Here is a 20,484-nt window from a genome sequence, read left to right on the forward strand (position 1 = left end):
AACGTTCGAGATGAAAAACCCATTGGAAATCACAACGCCCGTGCTCCTCCCTCACTGCCGCATGAGACAATTTCTAGATGCTTCCAGTTTCAAGGAGGGCAGGTTACAAGGCGATAAATTCTTCACAGAGGCTGTTGGAACAAGTTGGCAAAAGCCTAATATAGCATGGAAATGGTGCTAAAACAAGCTGGGCTCCCAAGGAAGACATCATTTTCCATTCCGGAGCATGCTATAAATTCCATTATCACTTAATAAATATTAATAGAGAATTTATAAATGGAGCCCGTATAGATCTGTCTGACTGGGAACGATGTCACCCAGGGGCACTTGTGCAGCCAGGCATGGGGAGGAGAAGAAATGAAACTCCTACTGCTTGTAACACTGAAACTGATACAGGGGCTGGCATGGCAAACACGTGAGCAGAGGAAGGAACTCTCATTTTGAGTCTGGCTGGCTGGTTTCCATGGGGAAGCTGATGGCATGGGCTAATTGAAGAGGTTTTTCTTCTGCTTGGGTGTCTCTGCTTCTCTGTCCCTGCCTTTAGCATGAGAACCAGGCAGCCAAAGGCAAGGACAGGGCGAGACGTGGCTGGGTAACAATCTGCTTCTCTGCAGCACCGCTGGGACCTCCTGAACCTTCCACCTTGCCCCCACGGCTCCAACCCTAGGCACGCAGCTCACCCATCAGGCTCTGCCGCTCCTCCTTCTTCTTCGCCTTCTGCTTGGCCTCCAGCTGGATGATGGAAAGTGGAGGGGGCACGATGGGGCTGGGCATGGCGCTGGCAGCAAACCTCGCTAGCAGGCCCAGGCCGCTCTCGTCAAGGGCAGGCGACGACAGCCTGTCGGTGCCGTCGGTCCCATAGTCCTCCGCTTCCTCCTCTTCCTCCTCATCCTCCTCTTCCTCCTCCTCGGAGCTGGAATCTAGCACGCAGAAAAGAGGAAGCCCATTACAAACCTCACGGAGCCGTGCGCCAGCCGCATTTCCACCCCAGCCTCTCCTGCCGCTCCGTGCTCACCTAAAGGAGCACTGAGCCACCCAGCAGCTGAGCCAGAAGATGCTGGCCATGGACACGCACGCGTCTCTGTGGCCAGACAGCTGGCATCACCCTGCCTACCACCACCCCTTGAAGGACACAGCAACACGGGATGGCCCCGAGGACCCATCCGAGGCGAGGGAGGGAAGAGCAGGGCGCCGGCGGGGATTTGCAAAGGAAGCCAGGCACCCCTTCCCTGACAGCTCGCGGGAGGGATTAAAAGCTTAACTCCTCCGAAAATCCCAGCCGGGGAGCTGTGGGATTCCCCTCCCGCCCACCACCTCGTCCTCCAGCACAAAATCCGTCAGCACAATCAGAATCAGGGATCAGCACGGGAGGGGAATACCGGGGACCAGCCTGCGCCAGGGCAGCAGGCGAGGAGGACATGGAGAGGAGAAGGGGCAGGAGGCAAAAATGCAAAGTGGGGGGGGGGGGGGGGGAGGAGGGAAGTAATAATCTGAAAGCGATGGGTTTGGAATGCAGGAGGAGGGAAACTGTATCTGCAGATGAGAAGAGACAAAGGGCGAAAATGATGTTTGCTAGGAGCGGGCTGCAGCAGTTGTGTTGGAGATGGCAACAAGGAGTGTTTGAACGCTCTGCCTCAAAACTCCCTGCCCTTCACTTCCTTCTCTACAGCTCAGGCTAGGGAAGCCCAGCTCGGGAAAGGCAGGACGAGCTGCCCACAGCGTCATTCTGGCAAAGAAAGCAGCCTCGCAGCCTGCCTCTGCTGGCACACGCAGAGCACAGGGCTGGGATTTTCCTTGACAGGGTGTGCGCAGCAGGAACTCGGGGGCAGATGCTCCGAGAGGGGTCTCTCTCCCTTCCCGGCAGCACCTCCCAAGAGCCCTTCATCAGCCCAAAGGCAATTAATTTTAACGACACCTCATCCAGGTAGCTCTGGCGAGCCCGAGTCACCACACCGAGGCACGTACGCCACACGCACACACACACGCACGCATATACGAGCGCATATACACACACAGATTTCGGGTTTTAACTGTCAGAAGTGGCTCTGCTAAGGCAGATTTCATCTCTCTTGAAATTGAGGGCTTAAAATAGGATCACCGAGGTTGCTGAAAGATTTCCACCGCTAGCAGGAGCCCTGCTCTCCCCGCCTGAGCCTCCCCTGCCAGCCGCTGGCCCCGCGTCTGAAAGCCGGCCAAATGAGAAACCAGATCCCTTCAAAATGAGCTGGAATGAACACCAAAATCCTTTTCTTTTCACTTATGCCCTCTGGGATAGATAAAAATGTTCTCCACACTTGGTTGTTAAAAAAAAATACAATAACACAAGCGTCAGTTTTCCACTCTGGCTTATTTTTCCGTGACATTAGAAATAACATCAGAAAGCAGCGCTCTCGTCCTTGCATTTTATCAAATGAAGTAATGGCCAGCCTTATTTTTTTTTTTTTTCTCTTTTTCCTTCATACAAGGAGAGCTTTTCTGCACAGCATCCATCAGATAGTCACGGAATACTAATTCTTGACTGCATAGAAATCCCCTCCCCGCCTCAGTCGCTCAAACTGGATCCTTTGGATATAAAAATGCTGCTAAACCAACAGCCCTGCGGTAAATGCCGAGACATCCACACCCCTCCACGCTCCTCGCATAAAAACCACATGCTAAAAAACCCCAATCCACAGCAAATTAGGATCAGACTCCTTCCCTTCACAGAAAAGGGGGCGCAACTGCTGTTTTTCTACCACAGTTTGCCAAAAATAAAAGATATTCAGATGAATTTGGCTATTCTGAGGTGCAGAAGCCACCTGCCTGGAAGCAGCAAAGCCATGCCCGAGTTCCTAAACCAGCTTTATTTCACTCAAAAGTGGGGTGCCCCAAGTCCCACCAACAAGCACCCTGGATTTGAGACCTCTTCCTCACAGCTAACTAGGTTCCAAAATTCAGTAACTCTCAGCAAAATCAAAAAATAATATAAAAAATCAGCTCATCCAGCCCTTCGTGTTAGACCTAAAGTGCTGGCCGAGCAGAGGGCATCTCGCCTGGGCAGGTGGGTAGAAAAACGGGCAGAAAATGGGGGAATTTTGCAGGAAAATCCCTCCCCGACCTGTCCCACACGACCGCCACGCAGCACGCTTCTCCTTCAGCACTTGAGGACTCTTCCCCAGCAGCCAGCACGGGCTCTGCAGACACGAGGGTATCAAGCTGCTACCGTATTTCAAACACACCAAGGTGAAAAAGATTTAAAAGCCACGATGAAAGCTGCTATTACTCATGCCACGGAAAACGTGCGATCCGATAACGCACCCGGCAGTTATTCTAACCTCCGTCACACACACGGTGTCACACTACGGAAAGACAACCCAAGATAGCCTCTCGTCAGCATTTTTACCAAAACGCTTATATTTTTATCTGCACGAGATTCAATTTTCAGCCTGAAAAAAAAAAAAAGAACGTTTTAACACATTCCCAGCCTGCACCCACAGCTCTCTCCTCCTCCACCTCTCGCAGCGAGGGCAGCTCGTTAGCTCTGCTCTGCATGCACAGCGCAGCCCGGCTCCTCTTCCTCCTCATTTCCCAAGAGATGAAAACCACCGAATGAAACAAACCCAGCACACGTTTGGGGCTTCTCTCCAAATCCATCCACTTCTAAACTTAAGTCCCCAGATTTATCTTCCTGGTGGCAAATAAGCTGCTGGTTCACTATGGCCAACTGCATGGCCTCTTGGCAAGACTCACGATGCCCGTGTATAACCTGAAGCTGGAGTTTTACTCTCCCTGTACCCATGTCCAGGCTTAAAATGAAGTATACAGAGATGTTTTAGACAACCTAAGTCTCGATTCTTTCTCCTGAAAAAAAAAAAAAAAAACAACCAACAAGAAGAAAAAAAACAATGGGACAAAAAAAAAAATCCAAAGCATTTTTCCAACTATAATTCCGTAAACACCAAGCCAAGGTGAGGAAAAAATATTCGAGGTTAAAGATGGCTTTTCTGACATTTTTAAGAGCATGTATATGCGTGTATATACCCACACATGCAATCACACACACACACACACAATTCCACAGCCAGAACAAACAAAAGACATATTTAAATGCTATTGGAACCAGATGAACTGGAGTCAAAGATGACTTTTTTTTTTCCAAAAAATTTTACCTGCATTAAATTCAGAACCAAAACCAAATTAAAAATGCTAAACTTTCTCACTGCTTTTAACAGCTAAGCCACCGTGGCGTTTTGCTGTAGGAGAGGCATAAATGAAGATGAGCAGAAATTGGTTAAGCAATTTGGTTTTCAAAGACTGATGTAAACAAGGCGGACTGAGGAGGGTATGAAGAGGGAAGGTTGGGGAAGGGGAGGGGAGTAAAAACACACACTTAAAAAGAGTCATTTCACATTGTAAAAAAAATAGCATGATTTTTTTTTATAACACCAAGCAGGCCTACAGCATACAAAGCAGGCTAAGTACAGGCAGACTTTAGACAGCTACTGGGTCCTTGACATCTGATTTGTGTGATCTGTCCAGATTCTGGAGATTGCTTATTTTTGAATTCCCAATTTAAGACTGTATTTTGTCAAGCAAACCAATTCTCGTAATTTGCAGGGTTTTTTTCCCCCCATACGTGCTGTGCTGCTGACTCCAGAAGTACTTATAAACAGGATAAAACGTTACGACTATTGCGTGGGCTTGGCTGTATGGCGAAATTAGGTATCCCCCACTGTTTTGTCCACTGGGGTAAAAACCATCCTCCAGGTCAAGGAAAAGGGGACAGGAAAAAGGTACTAATTTCTTAAGGAAAATAGACATGGACGAGGAAGAAATGTAGGTCTTTGGTCCTGGGAAGTTCATGGCATTTGTTACCCATCCTGATAGCCTTCAAAGGTCCTACGTAGCTAGCAGTTTTCCCTCCAAGGTCACCGGATGAAACACCACAAGCTCTGTCCGTTACCAGCACAGCAAGGCTGTGTTTGGTCTGCAAGAAAGCAGTGTGTCCTACCTCTTCTATCTCAAAGCAGACGAAAATAAGTTCTCCTGCAGCTACTAATCCTGTATCTGACACAGACAGTGGCAGGGACATAGCCATCCATCACCCTAATACCCAAACAGTCTGCTTTGTGGCTCGGAAACCTTTAAGAGCGTAGCCTTGCAATGCTTCTCCACCTTGGATCCGTCTGTAAATCCTTTCATTTTGCTGGGATAAGGGGTTCCCCAAAAGGAAGTCTGCAAAGAGTGAAGCAGTTCTGGAGTCCTCAAACACAGACACTCAAGCAAATCTTCCATGCAAAACTATTCATGGATAGAGGAAAGTCAAAAGTGGACAGCAATCATCTTCAAAATTAAAAGAACCGAGAGAATGCAAAGAACTACGTGTCATTATTCACGGAGGTAACATCGAAACATCTGAGGCTGACAGATGACATAAAGAAAAGTTATTTTGCCTACCTACATAACAATGGTCAAGGTTCAGGTTCATGGCTAGTGACCCTCGCTGAGAAGTGTCTGCCCTACAACCAGCCAACCACTTTGCTTCTTTAGTGCAGCGTGAGAGCAAATGCAAGAGACCGACACAGACATTCAAAGCATCATGGATAGGGGCAGGGGTGAAAGGGTTGGTCAAGCAGCTGCAAGGAGAAAGCGAGCACTTCTAGAAAAGCTGAGGTTATTAATTGGTTTAGTATCAGGGAAAGCCATTAGAAACCCTATTACCCAAATATCCCTTCAAGTAATGCTTCTGAGAAAAGAACTATAAACCAAAAGTAAATAAATAAATAAAAATCATTTGCAGAAAGAACAAAACTGTAACAATAATCCCTCCCGGCCTCCCTCTCCACGCCCACCTCCCACCCCAGGAGGTTTTGCATCTTTGGTTTCCCCACCATTAAATGACACCTCAGAAGGATTTACAATGCATTTTCCCATTTGTTCCAGATTCCCCAACCTCCTCCCGTATCCCCTCCCCTCCCAAGACTTTATCCCATAAAATTGGGATAGGTTTTTGTTTGTTTTTTTCTTTTAAAAAAGCAGACAGGTTATTTGAAAAATAGACAAAGCCAATTAGGGACGAGTTACCTATCTGCTTACCTGGAGCAAAACCAAAAAGCAAACCCCCCAGAAAATCAAAAACATAGCACCTAAAAGGGACTGATATACTCAAAATTTCCAACAGTAGCAAAATAAACAAAGAAAAGATGCAGAAAGGAGCAGGGAAGGGATATCAAGCTGAACGGAAGTTAACACACATTCTTTGTGGAAATGTGGCAATCTCACCACTACATGAAATCCACTATCCCCAGAACATTTTGGGTTCTCTAAGGAATAAATCTAATTTCTTTGAAACATATTTCTTTTTGTTTTTCTTTTAGATGCATCGGTGGGTCCAGCCCAGAATCAAATCAAACCAAATCAGCATTCTGTATCTTTCTGCTGTGTTTGATTTTTTATCTTAAATTTTCTTTGGAGGATGGGTTTGGAGGGAAGGAAAAACAAACAGGTGCATGGAGGAGATTAAGACCAAAACCTAAGAAAAACAAAAACAAAGCAAAACTATCCAGCCCCATTTTCAATTAACAACTGTCTGAGCAGTGTGAAATACTAAAAAGGCTTTTGCTGTGCTACATTCAGATCTGCCATGTAACTTAATGATAACAACTGGGGATGCTCTTGCTTAGCATTCAGCCCAGACGAGCTACTTTCTTTTGGGAGCCGAGGGCTCATTAAAATGACCTTTCCCCATGATTATTATTTAATGAGTGAGCTCTAAAACAGAAACCCCTTGTGTCTCTGGAGGAAAAGTCTCAAGTAATCTCCTTTCCCACTGAAGTACTAATGACAGGCTGACAAAAAAAAAAGCTGTAATAAAAAAATATTGGGGTGAGGGTGGGGGATGGAAACCATAGACTCACGTTTAATGCAGTAATTGCCACATCCTTGAGCACTATGGGTTACGTCCAGGCATCTGAAAAAATTTACCACCCAAAAGGGGCATAAAAACTTGCCGTATACATTTTGAAAAGTGAAGAGAAAAAAAATCTCTGGCTCTCAAATAATGTGGACCTTACACACAGCAGCAGCAATAAAGACCAAGTTCCTTCACGTTTATCTGCCTGCCTTGAGAGAGTCTATCAAAAGAGGAAACAGGTTGAAAAAAAAAAAAAAAAAAAAAGAAAAAAACAAACAACAAAAAAACACTTAGATGAACAAAATAAAAATGAAATTAAAGGGGTGGGGGGTGGGAGAGAGGCCTAGGCTTTATTTGGACAAAGGCAGCGAGCGACAATTGCTAGCAGGGATATTTGAATAATAGAGAGTACCCAGACTAGGTTAATTCCAGTTCTACTCATGGGGAGTGGGAGCAGGAGGGGGATGCAGAGCAGGATGAAGTGAAGCGGCAACCTAATCGCCTGATAAGAGACACAGCAAGAGAGACAAGGTACACAGGTTTAGTTAAAAATGAACTCGATATGTTTAATAAAGCTTGGTATACCAAATTGCAGTACAAACATCAAGTCACACGGCCACACAACAGTATCCCGGTATTAAAAAAAAAATAGAAAAGAAAATGAAAAAGTAACTAAAAAAATAAAAAAGGCTTCTTCCAAACTGCTACAAGGCCCATGCCAAAATAAAATAACAAGAAATAAAATAATAATAATAATAGTAATAATAATAATAATAATATAATGGTGGTGGTGGCAGCAAGGAAGAAAGTGAGGGAAAAACTGAAGGGAAGGAAAGGAACAGGAAAGCAGGGAGAGGTGGACACTAAAACCCAGTTGATATAAAAGCTCTAAAAGAGCCAGCCAGTAATAATATCACAATGATACAAGTACAAAAAGATAAAAAATAAACGTCGGGCTGATAAAGCAGGCTACGCTGCCAAGAACAAAGATGGCCGCCCTGGCTCCGACCATCAAAATGGCTGACCCCAGCCCGCCAGGCCCCTACTCACCCCCCACCCGCCCACTCTCCCGCAGGCATGGCGGAGGGGTGCGTTTGGGGTTGCGTTTGCTATATGCTAGTAACCTTGATCAAACGAGTCCTCCGAGGAGTCGCTGAAGGAAGATCCTGCCTCGGCCTCCCGCAGCAGCAGGCAGAAGGGCTGCTTCCGACCCACCGCCACCTTGGGCTTCAGCGGCCGCCCGGCCGCCGTGCTGCGGGGGGCTGCCTTGGGGCCGCCGGCCGCCCGGCCACCCTTCCTGGCCGCCGTGCTGTAGAGGCCGGGTGGCCGCGGTTTAGGGGCGGATGGGGGCTGTGCTGGCCACTCGTCCCTCAGGGATCCCTCCTCCTCCGAGTCTGTATCTGCGGTCAAAGCAGGCGGGAAGAACGTTACCTCAGAGAACAGGGTTGGGTTTTGTTTTTTTGAGGGGGGCAAAGGGCTGTTTTGGTGCATTTCTGCGTGAAGAGGCTTTACACCAGAAAAGAAAAGTGCCTGCATGAAGGACTGTGTGCTGCCATGTCCTCCCTGTCAGACCCTCCATCACAAGTCTCAGGTTCAGCAAGCTGGAGCCGAAAAACACAAATATGTATTTCCTTCTTTCAGTTACAAATAAACACTCTCCATCTAGGCCAAATGACCTCTTTTTCTCCCTTATGTCAGAAATGTTTTCAGCTCAGAAGAAAACCAAGGTAGATGCTTCCATCATGAAATGCGCACCAAAGGTGCAGTGATGCCAACCAATAACTGGGCTCAAACTGAATCAGTCTCAACCATGGTTATGCTCCATCCTCTGACCTAAATCCTAATGGACCTAATTCAGTTTTCTACATAAACTGACTCTCCCGGAGGGTTTCTGACAGAGGCAGCCAGAGCAAGCCCAGCTGCTAAGCGGCATCGGGTCTAACTCCGAACCTGCCACCCCAGACACTCAGCAGCATGCAGCATAAAGTACATCAAAACACAGCAGGGATCGAGACTCCCTGATTCACAAACCCCAACTTTATTCAGCTGTCCTGCTCTGCAGGCAGTGAGATGTTATCCAACCGTCCCTTTCCAGAACCTGATGAGTGCAACAAAAACATTTGGTGCCCCTGGATACAACAGAAGCAGGTAGGAACGGTCACATCCCGACTCACAAACACACCGACTTGGTGTTATGGACACAGACTGTTCCAGCCTGGGAGCAGCAGCAGATGTTCTCCAGTATCAGCCCTGATTGCATATCACTCCCACCCCTGTCGTGTTGGATGTGGAGAGGAAAGAATGAGGGGTGGCAATTTAGAAGGTTCAAAGCCCAAATACACAAAAGATTCCGTGAGTCTAACTTCCATTAAAATGTGCAGGAATGGGATACTCATCTCGCCTGTTGGATCTACGCCCAAGGTTTTCAGGACTCCAGCTAGAAAATCACGAGGTTGGGAGACACAAGCATTTGGCACCAGTCCCATTCTCCTCCACAAGAGCAGCCCACCAGACACGGGAGGTGCTGCCATATGCTCGCCCTGCCTTCCCAAATCCATCACGCTTGAGTGACCAAATGACAGCCTAAGGCCCTTTTCCCTGAACCTGCACACAGCTGAAAAACAGCGTATCAAAGCTGAGCCATTCCTGAGTCGGTTCCTCAGTAACAATAATCCTCTGCTCTGAGATTCATGTGGCAACAGGGGCACAATCCTACACCAGAAGACTTACTGCAGAGAAGAGGACTCAGACTGCAGCCCCCTTAGGTCTGGGAAGGAGTTTTTGATCTTGAAACCACAGCACCAAGTGCAAGGACACTATGAAAGCTCCTTCTGCCAGCAAGGGTCTGTGCTGCCCCACTTACCTCCCCATTATCTCCAGAGCTCCCAGTTGAGGAGCCTTGGGTCTGTTTCTGGAAGCAAAGTGCACAAAAGCGGCACTGCTGGGCGGTTTGTACAGCACAACCAGCCAAAGGCTGTGTTCAAGTTCAGCGGACACAATGGCTCCTATTTTACCACGTAAATGGTTGATTTCATGCCAAACATTTATTCGGTTGGAGAATCACTAGCTCATCATCTTCCCCATTAGTGAAATTGCTAAACTGGTCTTGCACTGCCACATACATTTGTTATGCATATGAATACCCCATAAGAGTTTTAACATGGGGTTTAAATAGCTGCAAGCAAAGGAAAAAGATACATATGTAAGCGAGCTAAGACAATTAAACAACCAGGCCACAGACCATAAACTCCAAGTCCTTCACATGCTCTCTGCCCTGGTGTCTGCCTGAGCTGTTAAAGACTCTTCTACGCCTGGTCCTATGACCTTCCCGATGCTACCTGAAATTTTACAGATTTTTCCTTCTGTAACAGTGTCTGCTCACTTCAAGGAACCTTTGCCTTGGGTGTACTTTCGGTGCATCATAACACACGGGATGCCAGGGTGGAGACGAACCCTGACGAGACAAATGGGAGGGCTACGCACAGCCAGCCAGGAACCGAGCCATGGCACTGGGAAAAGGCAGCAGGATGCTTACAAACACCAGTTCCCCCAGCAAGTTTTGAGTTCTCTAGCTACCTGCACAGTATAATCCTACCCAAGTCACCGAGGGCCTCTAAAGTGAACTGCTAACCACCTCCTGAGAGGAGAGATTGTGAGTACTCATCTGACAGGTAGATGGAGAGTGTCTACTCCCACTGAAAGCAAGGACATAAGTTTATGACTTCCTTCCCCACTGATATTCAGAACAACACAGGCCAGGAAGAGATGCAGTGATGTCTGCCACCTCTTGGATGGCGAGTCAGGGGGACATCTCTTGCTCACCCCAAAGACACCGTAGCATTAATTAACCAAGGTGTAGGTCACCTTTCACCTGTGAGCAAAATCACACCCAGCTCCAACCAAGACCACTACCAAGAGGCCACAAACCCCCACCACAAGCTCCCACAACAGATTACGCCATAAGAAGAGACAAACGAAGGATTACTTACTATAGGAGTAGCTGCTAACTTCAGATATTGCTGGTGAATGGGAAACCTTGAGCTGATTTTTCACTTTTAACCCCACCTCCATCTTCTTCATTTTGGCAGCCACTTTGTTTTTACCTTCCTTGGCGGTTTTCAATGACAGGCCCAGGTTCTTGGCCAGGCTCTTCTTCTCCTCCTTACTTGGCAGAGCCTCGTGAGGCGGCAGGTACCTGCTGCCACCTCCACCACTTTTCAGCTTCCCCCCAGAGCTGTCAGCAAACTTGAAGGGGGATTTGAGCTTGTCTTGTTTGGTGAGCGACAGGGCCTTGTCAAGCTTGCTGGCTAGCTGCTCCTGATCTGATGGTACCTTCTTTTTCTTAAGCTTTAACTGTCAAGGTGAAAGGAAGGGACACAAGTTAACACAGAGCAGGTAGCGTGGCAGACCCCAGGGTTTTTAACTAGCCCTCATTTCGGTCTCTTGTGCTTGCCAATTAACAATGCCTCAAAAGGAAAATCTTAATTTCCAGTTGCCCTAGCCCATCACAGTGCCAGGGAGAAATAGCAAAAGGTACAGCTTCACTATTATTGAATAGTGCAGAATCTCAAGATTAACTCAGAAAAAAACTGAAATTTCTTCCAAAATAAACATATTCACAAATCAACATGATTTTGAGTTCTCTTCTTCTCACCTCCTGTTTTTTAGGATTTATTTGGGTTGGTTTTATAAGCTTTTCTCTAAAGGATTAAAAATCTTCTTTACCCCAAATTCCAGCCAAATACAGATTTCCATGTAAGTAACCAGCTGCAGTGGCAGGGATGCCAAGAAGACCCAAATACCTCTCAGCAAGAATATCAGCACCCCTGCATTACAGCCAGGGCTGTTAACACCCATTCCATATTTTCTTGCTCCTTGAAAAAAAAGTAAATTTACTTTACACATGCTACAGCGAGATAACAGCAGCTGTAACTCAGTACTTTGCCTGCACGCATTTTGGATTTCATCAGCAGCTTAAAGCTCCAGTAAATACATCACTGCTTCAATAGGAGCAGAAGAAGAGCCTGCATTTAAAATAGCAAGCTCGCACTCCCTTGCTCAGAAAATCTGTCCCCCACTGCTGCCTCGACAGCCAGAGGAGTAAGGCAAACGCTGCTCTGGATTCAGTGCAACACTGCAATGCTCTGGCTGGCTCAAAGGTGCTCGCTTTTACCTATTACCAGACCTGCCCAGCCTCCATACGCCAACGCTAGCTTTTGTGAACACCCCTCCACTGCAGAAAGCCCTCCCTTGAGGAGCATCTGAACACAGGTGAATTGAGAGCAGATGCTGTAACATCAGGAGGAGTTATTCAGCGCAAGCCAACGATGGCAAAATGGGAAAGAGCTGCTTTTGGCCCGTGGCTCTGCATTCCCCATGAGGGCACTGACCTCGTTTGAGAAGCTGGGAGCCACATCGTGCTCTTCCCAGCTCTGATTCCTTCCTTTCATCTTGCCACTGCTGCTCTCCACATCCTCGTCCTCCTCTGGGAGGGCCCCCTTGTGCCTCTTCTTCATGCCCTCGCCAGTCTCAGAGTCTTCGGAGAGCAACAAGGACTTGCTCAGTCTGCAAGCCAAGCACAGGATGGGTCAAGGTGGGGGGGGGCTTTCCTCCCTGTGATCCCCTCCAAGCTCAAAAGTGAGGTTAAATGTCTCCTAGGAGAGCAGGGATCCTCAACGGGAGCCAAATCCACTGTGAAGTGACAGCAGTTTGGACAAAGTGAGGGCCTGCCTCTTGTTTTCCACCAAAGAGAAGAGCCAAGGAGCCCTCCTCGCACACTCCTGGCCACCAGCACAGATGAGGGGCCTGAAATCAGAGATCTGCAAGATCCTGAAAGGAAGTGTCTGGAGTAACAGCCACCGAAAAGTGCCCAATTTGGTACAGATCAGCAGAGGGAAGGCTGGACAGCTGAGCTGGCCCGTAGGCCTTTTCCCACCTCTGTTTTCACAGACTCCGTAGGTGCAGAGCTGCCCAGGGAGGTGCTGCACCGCCTGGGCACCAGGCTGCTCGGGTACGAGCAAGGAGATGGGAAAGAACCACCACGCAGGGACAAGGGCACCCTGAGGACCGACCTGCTCAGAGGGCAGGCAATCCACTTTACAAGCCCGGCCCCAGTGTGAGAGGCGTTTACGGTGTGTGTTTTTGGTCTCTCCAGGATTTGAGGGAGGAAAGGAGAGGATAAATAAATAATAAAAATAAAAAAAAAAATAAAAAAATTATGTAGGTGAGACTAGAAGCACGTCTTTCACTGCTCCCCAGCTGTCTCCAGAAGCGATGTGATGGATGGAGAGATCCCTCAACACCTCAAGACCTCTACCAAGCCTCCATTAACAGCTCCCTCACGCCGCCTCCTTCACGCTAAGCCTGCTGCCCACGTCAACACAGCCTCCTCAGCTTCCAGCCATCTCCCCTCCCCTCTGTCCTCCCTGCTGACCACTGCAGACACCAAAACCAACACCTCAGGCCCTGGACACTGGCTGAAAGTGCATTTTCACCTCCCACGCCAGGTCTCTCCAAGCAGCGTGGGGACGGGCGCACACAACACGCTCACGCACGCACACACGCACGACTCCAGCCACCTCCGGGCACCTCCGAAGAAGAGGAGCAAAATACAGAGCCACCGAGAGGAACAGATCTTCAAAGGCACGTGGTCAGTGGGAGCTGGGCACCTGAGGCTAATTTGCAGCCTTGAAAGGATGTTTGCAAAAATACAGAGCACCCACGGAGGCAGCTCGGAGGTGCCTTCCCTTTGGAGAGGCTTGGCCATCGACGGGTGGCTGGATGGCCAGCGGTGGTGTGAGCCACACATCCAAACAAGAGCAGCTGGACTTGCAAAAAGAGAAAAAAAGCAGGAGAGAGAACAATCCAGACCATCGAAAAGTGAAGAGGTCAGGCCAAACCAACTCCCACTGATGGAAGGCACAGGAGATGAAGACAGAAGAAACGCAGCAGCAAGGCCCGAGGAAGCAGCTAACCTAGCCCTGTCCTTCCATTTTTTTTTTTTTTTTTTTTTTTGACACCAGCCTCTCTGCAACGAGCCCTGCGGCTCCTGCTCTCCCGACAGCACACGAGGACGCTTCCCCATCACCAAGAGCTCACCTCGCAGGCTGCTCCGTTATCTCAGCACCGCCCTGCTCTGCCTGCCCTGCCTGCGCCCAGCACCACGGCCGCGAGGAGGAGGCCAGCACCGTGCTCCCACCGCTGCTGCCAGCAGCCAGCCTGCCGACACATCGCCCCCACTAGCGTCCGAGATGCTCTCCCCAAGTGCGACCCTGTGCAGCGACCCTGCCATTTTCCCGGCTTCCCCAATTTCCAGCCTTACTTTCCACTCTTGCTGTCACTCTTCCCTCTCTCCTTAATGGGCGACAGAGCGCTTGATCCAAGTTTCCTCTTCCTGGGCCTTCCAGGGCCTCTTCTCGCCAAGCTTCTACTTTTCTCGTCATGCTTTTCCCTTTAAAAAAACCACACGCTTCACTGTTAACCAAGGCAACAACGGAAAAAAGAAACAAAAAGCAAAGGGGAAAAAAAAAAAAAGAAATCAAATTTTGCAACCAAAAAAGCAAAACAAACGAGAGAAAAAAAATAAAGCAAATAAATCCAAAAAAAAAAAAAAAAGGAAGAAAAAGGGGAAAAAAAAATGAAAGCAAGCGAGAACGGGAGCCAACCCAGAACCTTCGCCTGTCACCGAACTGCTAAACTGAGCTGCTGAAGCCAAGGTTGTCTCTAACATGGTCTCCCAGCTGCATTCACCAGTGCTCAGGCTGCTGTGCCACATAGCCTAGGAGTGTGTTGTGCAAAGCCCTGGCGAGCCGTACCGCGAGGAGAGGAAATGGAGGGATGGAGGGCTGATTTCTCTCCGGCACCAAGGGGCAGTGCAAGTGCCCAGCTGGAAAAAAAAAGACGGGGTGAGCAGCCTGCCACTTACTCGGAGTCCCGGCGCCGCTGCAGCTTGACCAGCTCCCGCTGCTTCTCCTTGTAGCGCCGCTGCAGCTCCGCCAGCCTCATCCTGTAGTCCAGCTCCATCGCGTCCATGTTCTCGATGGCCGATTTGATGGAGTACATCTGGGGTGGGGAGGAGAAGGTCAGGGCGTGACCAGCAGTGGCCAAGATCTGCAAAACCCTCCGTGCTTCCAGCACCCTCGCCCCCCACCCTAGAGCTGGACCGGAGCAAAACCAGCCAAGCCGAGATGCTCTGGGGCTTGTGCATGGGATGCTAAGAGCTCTGCGGGACAGCAACCCTGGGAAGCAGCCTCCAGAATAAACTACACCCATGGAGTGTCTTCTCCCTTATTTATCAAAATACTCCATTTTGGAACATTTACTCGCTGGGCACAAAAGAATTTGGCAGCCTCTCCCATGGGGAAGAATCGGGAAAGAAAAAGAAAGGAAAAAAAAAAATCCCTGCTGCCACTCTCTCTGCTTTGCCCCCGCTGCCAAGGCGCTAAGATAGGAGCTCCTGCTGGCTCTGTGTTACAGACACCCCTTCTGGGGCTGCAGAGAGGCCTGCTGAGATCAGTGGTGGGGATTTACAAACGAGGGAGGAGGCTGGATGGCAGCTCCCTGCCTCCTGCTCGGCTCCCAGCGCGGAGGGAAGCGCCGGCAAACTTTGCCGGATGCACACGGGCGACGCGGGCTGTGGCTTTTCGGGCTGAGCCGCGCCACGAGCTACTTACGGGCTCATCTTTCTTCTGCATCCAGCTGTATTTTTTGTTGGGATTCAGCTCTCGAGGCAGCCGGATGGTTTTCAGACTTTCCATGAAGGGGGTGGAAAGTACTTCCATGAGCATGTGGGTGCTGGCAGCCAGCAAACTCTCCAGCGTTGGCCGGACAGGGAAACTCTCTGGACCTGCTGGGAGGGATAGGGGGGAAAAAATAAAAGCTACAGAGGTTCATCCTGCAACAGCAGCCCCACAAGGAGAGGCTGATGCCCCTCTTTTTGGGCCGTGGCAGCTCACAGAGCCTCCCTGATGCCCCCAACCCCTACTTGAGACCTCCCGTTGTGCCCAGCCATAGCGCAACTGGCAGCTCCCACCACGCCTGGCCTCAGGAAGTTACTGGAAGGTGAGATCTTTCCAGGACCTGCCAAGCTCTTGGAAAGCATCATCTCCAGCTACTGGGGCCTCCCGTGCCAAACCCCGACAGCCTGCAGCCTCGGTGCCTGCCAGCAGGGTGTTACCCTGGCGGCTCCGAGCAAGTGGGGCTCCCTTTCCGCTCCGCATACCGCGAGCTGTCTAGACACGGAGAGGGCCTTTGGGAGGGGACGGCAGTCCAGAAGCCGCGTGCACCTCGGCCCACTGCACCAAAAACCTGATTCCGACTCCCTCCAAAGCGCCAGAATTTGGGGGCATCGCTCCTTGCTGCGTGGCCGAGGGTGCAAGGGACACCCCACGGCCGGACGGCGCTCCCACCACTTACTCTGCATTTCTTGCTTGCGTTTCTCCAGCTCCATCTCGGCGATTTCGCTCAGCAGAGTGATCCCCTGCAGGAAGGAGTGCTCCAAGGCCTGCTCAGGTAACACCTCCAGCTTCACCTGGGACGGGGCGACGCTGGCAGCGGGCAGCAAGGAACAAGCCTGCGGCATTTCCGTGGCGGCCACCAGAGCGTTCATCCCAGCCAGCGGGTCGCCCGGCTTGATGTCCAGAGCCGGCATTTGGCACGAGATCGCCTCGTCCGTGTAGGGTGGGATCTCCGGCCCCTGCTCCCCTTCCTCGGGGGGCAGGCTGGGGAACTCCCTGCCGCGGGGCACGTCGGCGCCCTGCAGATCCATGGCTACAGAGGCTTCCTCCCGCTGCGGCGTCAAGTCCATCTGGGGCGGCTCGGTCTCCGCGTGCACGAGCGAGCCGTCGTAGTCCATGTGCACGGAGCAGCTTTCTGCCCCGCTCCCCGTCTCCGCCGGAGCCTCTGCTTCCGCGGGGCAGGCCACGACCTGGTAAGGAGGCGGGCAGCTCTGGAGATCCTCCTGGTCCTGCTCCATAGCACCCAGGGCCTCGCCTTGATGCAGGAGGAGGTTGCAGTTGTCCACGTTCTGCACCGGGACGGCGGCGGCGGAGGCGGCGGCGATGTTCAGAGCCCCCATGTCCTGCTCGCAGATGCCTTCCTGGCTTTCCTCCATCTGCACCTCCGATTTCACCCGCTCCTCCAAGGACTCCTCTTCGGCCGCCGCCTGGATGGGTTCTAGCATTTTGGACGGAGACAGGTGGATGGGTTTGACCTCGGGGGAAAGCTCCATGTGCTCGGAGCCCTCGGCAGGCAGCGGGACGTCAGGAGCCAGGCCGTCCGCATCGGACGCGGCGGTGGGCTGGAGGAGGTAGGGGTAGTGTCTTCCGAAGGAGGGAGGCAGGGACTGGAATGGGTATCCCGGGGGGATCTCTACAAGACAGCAGAAGGGATGTGTGAACGTCCAGGTCTCCCAGGCAGCCCCCTCTCTCACTAAGGCACAGAGAGGGGTTCCCTTTGCTTCCATCAACTCTCATCGATTCCTTTTTCACAGGGTGGCTGCTGGGGCACCTCTCTCCTGGCCACGATGCCACCCTCTGCCTCGGGCAGGAGCCCCCAAACATCCCTTCTCCACCTCCCCAGCACCCTCCTGCAACTGGACCCCGCATCCTACCCCCACGGAGACCTCAGCTCTGGAGGAACCAACCCAGGCTCGACCCAAGGGAAGAAGAGAGCCCTCAGCACCAGGTGCCCCTACAACCCCAGCATCGATCCCAGCCCCTCACAGCACCCCGGTCCTTGCCTCTTGCATCTCAGAGAGGAGCGCCGTGGTTTTCTCTAGGGGGAAAGGGTGGAAGCAGGAAAGAGCCGAGGAGAAAAAGGGAGGCAGGCACAAAGACACCGGGACTCTGCCAAAGCAGGGCTCTCTTACCTGGGAACAAGGCCTGGAACGGACCGGCAGCCTCTTTTTCCAGCTCCAGGTCTTTCTTCTCCACCGTCTCGGGCGCCTCTTCCTTTGGAGGGATGGCAGGGGCAGGGGGCGGAGAGGCGGGGGGCGGGCTGGCAGGATGGGAGCTGGGGGTGGCGGGGTAGGAGTAGGCTGGCTGCGAAGGTGGCTCCTCCATCTTTTGGATCACCTCAGCTTTGAGCACAGACACGGGTGAGGCCCTGGGCGAGAGGGGAGGTGGACTCACAGCCTTGCTGTAGGACGTGGAGGCGCTGGGAGACAGCACGGGAGGTTTTCGGTGCACCAGGCCCGGGGCAGAGGAGGGAAGGCCCGATTTGGCACTGTCCAGGCTCCGCTTCGTCACCTTCTCCTCCATGTCCGCTCGCTGCTCGCTTGCCTTCAACCTCTCCTGCGACCAGAGCAGAGCACAACTCAGCATGGCATCTCCGCCTGCTCCTGGGAAGCGGCGCAGACCCAGCGCCCAACGAGGCCCAGACCTCATCCTATCGAAAATAGACCTCATCCTATCGAAAAACACACTCCTGACTGCGACACACTCCTGACTGTGACACCACAAGGCCAATCTGATGGAGCACTGATCTCAAACCAGCACTTCCTAAGTGCCAGGACGAGAAGAATTCAAGTGTTCAGAGCCAGGACAGGTCTCCTGAAGCACCTGAACGACGCTCTGCTAGGATGCATCTGCAGGAACAGATGTAGATTGCTCTGGGACTCATTGTGGGGTCTGTAATAGTGGTTTTTTTTATGAAGCCCCAGCTCCCGGAGCCACGTGAAGGGTGTCTCAGCTTTCAATCACAACCAGGAAGAAGTGGTTTCTATTTCTAAGCCTCCAGACTGGCGAGCACACACGTGAAACGAAGGCCGAGAACCAGACGACCACTACAAAAAATTAACTGGGTGCAAAACACACCCCAAGGAAACCTCCCCGCTGCCAAAACTGCCGGGTGGGTGGGAGCTGGCTCCAGCACCCAGATCACTGCCAGCATCGCAGCTGCTTCTCTGAGCCACCACGGGAGGCTTGTTTGGAGGGAACCAGGGCTGAAACCACCCAAATCAGAGACAATCCCAAGGATGGAATAAAAGCCACGTGCTCTCCTGCCACCGCTGCTCCAGGGCTTGACGCCAAACCCCTTTAACACCACCCCACCTCTGCGTGCTGCACTAAACACCGCAGCTCCTGGGGACCAGCACTGCATTTCTCAGCACACCCCTGCCCTTAAAACACCCCCACAACACCCGCGGGGCTGTGCTCTCCCCCCAAAAAACCCCCAACTCGAGGCTCTTCCACCTCCAAGCTGGAAGCTCCCGAGGACGTACCACGAGCTGGGCGCTCCTCTGTAGCTCCATGGCGTGGGCCGCTTGCTGCTGCAGGATGTAGAGCTCGTGCTGCCGCAGCAGCTGCTGGTGGGAGAGCAGCTGGAGCTGGTGAGCGTGCTGCAGGGAGCTCCGGGTCGGGGGGTACATGGCGGGCCACAGCGGGGGCGCCCGGTCCATCAGCTCCGCTGGGGAAATGAGCAGAGGCACGGTCAAAGAGGCGCGAGGACAGGGGTGGACAGAGGGTGAGAGGATTCAGGGCTGCTCAGGGGAAGTGGATCTACCCCAACCGCACGGTGTGGGGATGCCGGACATCCAGCTATGCAAAAACACAACCAGAAATGCAAAGGGAAAGGCGTGCTGTCTTGCTCTCTGCAGCCCCACTCCCACTGACGTGTAGGTCCTGAGGGTCTCCGACTTGCTTTGCTCTTTATTTGTTCTCTTGCTTTGCTCTCTATTTCTTTCTACGATTCTAGGCAGCCTTGGTTTGCCCGTTCCTGCCTGACCCCGAGAGCAGATTCTCCTAACCGAAGAGCCAAACCCCACGAGGTCCTCCGCACGATGAGAAGCCAGCGCAGAAGACAACACATTTCCACCTCCAAAACGCACCCAACAAGAAGCTGCTTCACACCCACCCGAGAGCTGCAGCTGCTGGTCCCCATGGGTACGCACGCTCCCATCCAGCCACCTCCAAAGCCTCCTCCCCTCCTCGGGACTCACCGAAGTGCGGTAAGTGCTCGCTGGGGATCACGACAAGCTGCCCCGACTGCGGGTCTCTGGCAAACTGGTAGGCAGAAGGGAGGGCCCCCCCCATGGCAGGGGGGAAGCCTGGAGTCATGCCCTGGTGCAGGGAAGGGTGGCCGAGTCCTGGAAGAAGGAACAGCACGGTCACAGCTCCAGGGACACGGGCAGCTCCCACCCACCACCCGACAGCTCCACAACACCCCCTTCCCTACCCCCTGCCATCAATGAGCAGCCTCACCGGGCGCTCTGAGATACCTGGCAGTGGATCACAGCGGTGTGGGCACCCCGTGGATGTGCTGTTGCCTCCAGGGCACTCACCGTAGGGGTGGCCGGCCAGCCACATGGAGGGGCTCCCCGTCCTGGGGAGCCAGGGGTGCGCGGCCAGGTGAGAAGCGGGGTCTGCAGACCAGCGCCCCGAGCCCGCCAGGGCCGGGCCTCCCGTCACCATCAGGTTGGAGTTCAAACCGTTGGTGGCGCAGCCGGAGGGATGAATCCGGGCGAAATCCGCCAGCTCCTTGCTCTCTCTGGTCACGGGGGAGGCAAGAGGGAGAAGGAAAGGAAGGCGCTGAGTGCTACGGGGCACTGGGGGAGCACAGGGGGAGCACAGGGGGACGGGGCCAGCTTGTAAAAC

The 20,484-nt window shown here is 52.0% G+C and overlaps 1 protein-coding gene across 5 annotated transcripts in view; it reads right to left on the reverse strand.

Moving 5' to 3' along the window:
• TNRC18 (trinucleotide repeat containing 18) overlaps nucleotides 1–20,484 on the reverse strand; it is a 52,174-nt gene that overhangs the window by 10,941 nt on the left and 20,749 nt on the right. For 2 of the 5 annotated variants that reach the window (XM_084295956.1, XM_084295955.1), the window contains exons 6-17: nucleotides 20,172–20,377; nucleotides 19,830–19,976; nucleotides 19,113–19,297; nucleotides 17,760–18,183; nucleotides 16,307–17,260; nucleotides 15,565–15,737; nucleotides 14,817–14,953; nucleotides 14,214–14,342; nucleotides 12,283–12,457; nucleotides 10,882–11,245; nucleotides 8,017–8,292; nucleotides 681–920 (exon numbers count right to left, since the gene is read on the reverse strand). In XM_084295956.1, the coding sequence (XP_084152082.1) occupies nucleotides 681–920; nucleotides 8,017–8,292; nucleotides 10,882–11,245; nucleotides 12,283–12,457; nucleotides 14,214–14,342; nucleotides 14,817–14,953; nucleotides 15,565–15,737; nucleotides 16,307–17,260; nucleotides 17,760–18,183; nucleotides 19,113–19,297; nucleotides 19,830–19,976; nucleotides 20,172–20,377 (3,410 nt within the window). Of the gene's footprint in view, nucleotides 1–680; nucleotides 921–8,016; nucleotides 8,293–10,881; nucleotides 11,246–12,282; nucleotides 12,458–14,213; nucleotides 14,343–14,816; nucleotides 14,954–15,564; nucleotides 15,741–16,306; nucleotides 17,261–17,759; nucleotides 18,184–19,112; nucleotides 19,298–19,829; nucleotides 19,977–20,171; nucleotides 20,378–20,484 lie in introns of all 5 variants that reach the window. The other 3 variants (XM_084295954.1, XM_084295953.1, XM_084295957.1) reach the window with 2 other exon arrangements.

Source organism: Netta rufina (assembly GCF_964035555.1).
Source record: "Netta rufina genome assembly, chromosome: 15".
NCBI lineage: Eukaryota > Metazoa > Chordata > Aves > Anseriformes > Anatidae > Netta > Netta rufina.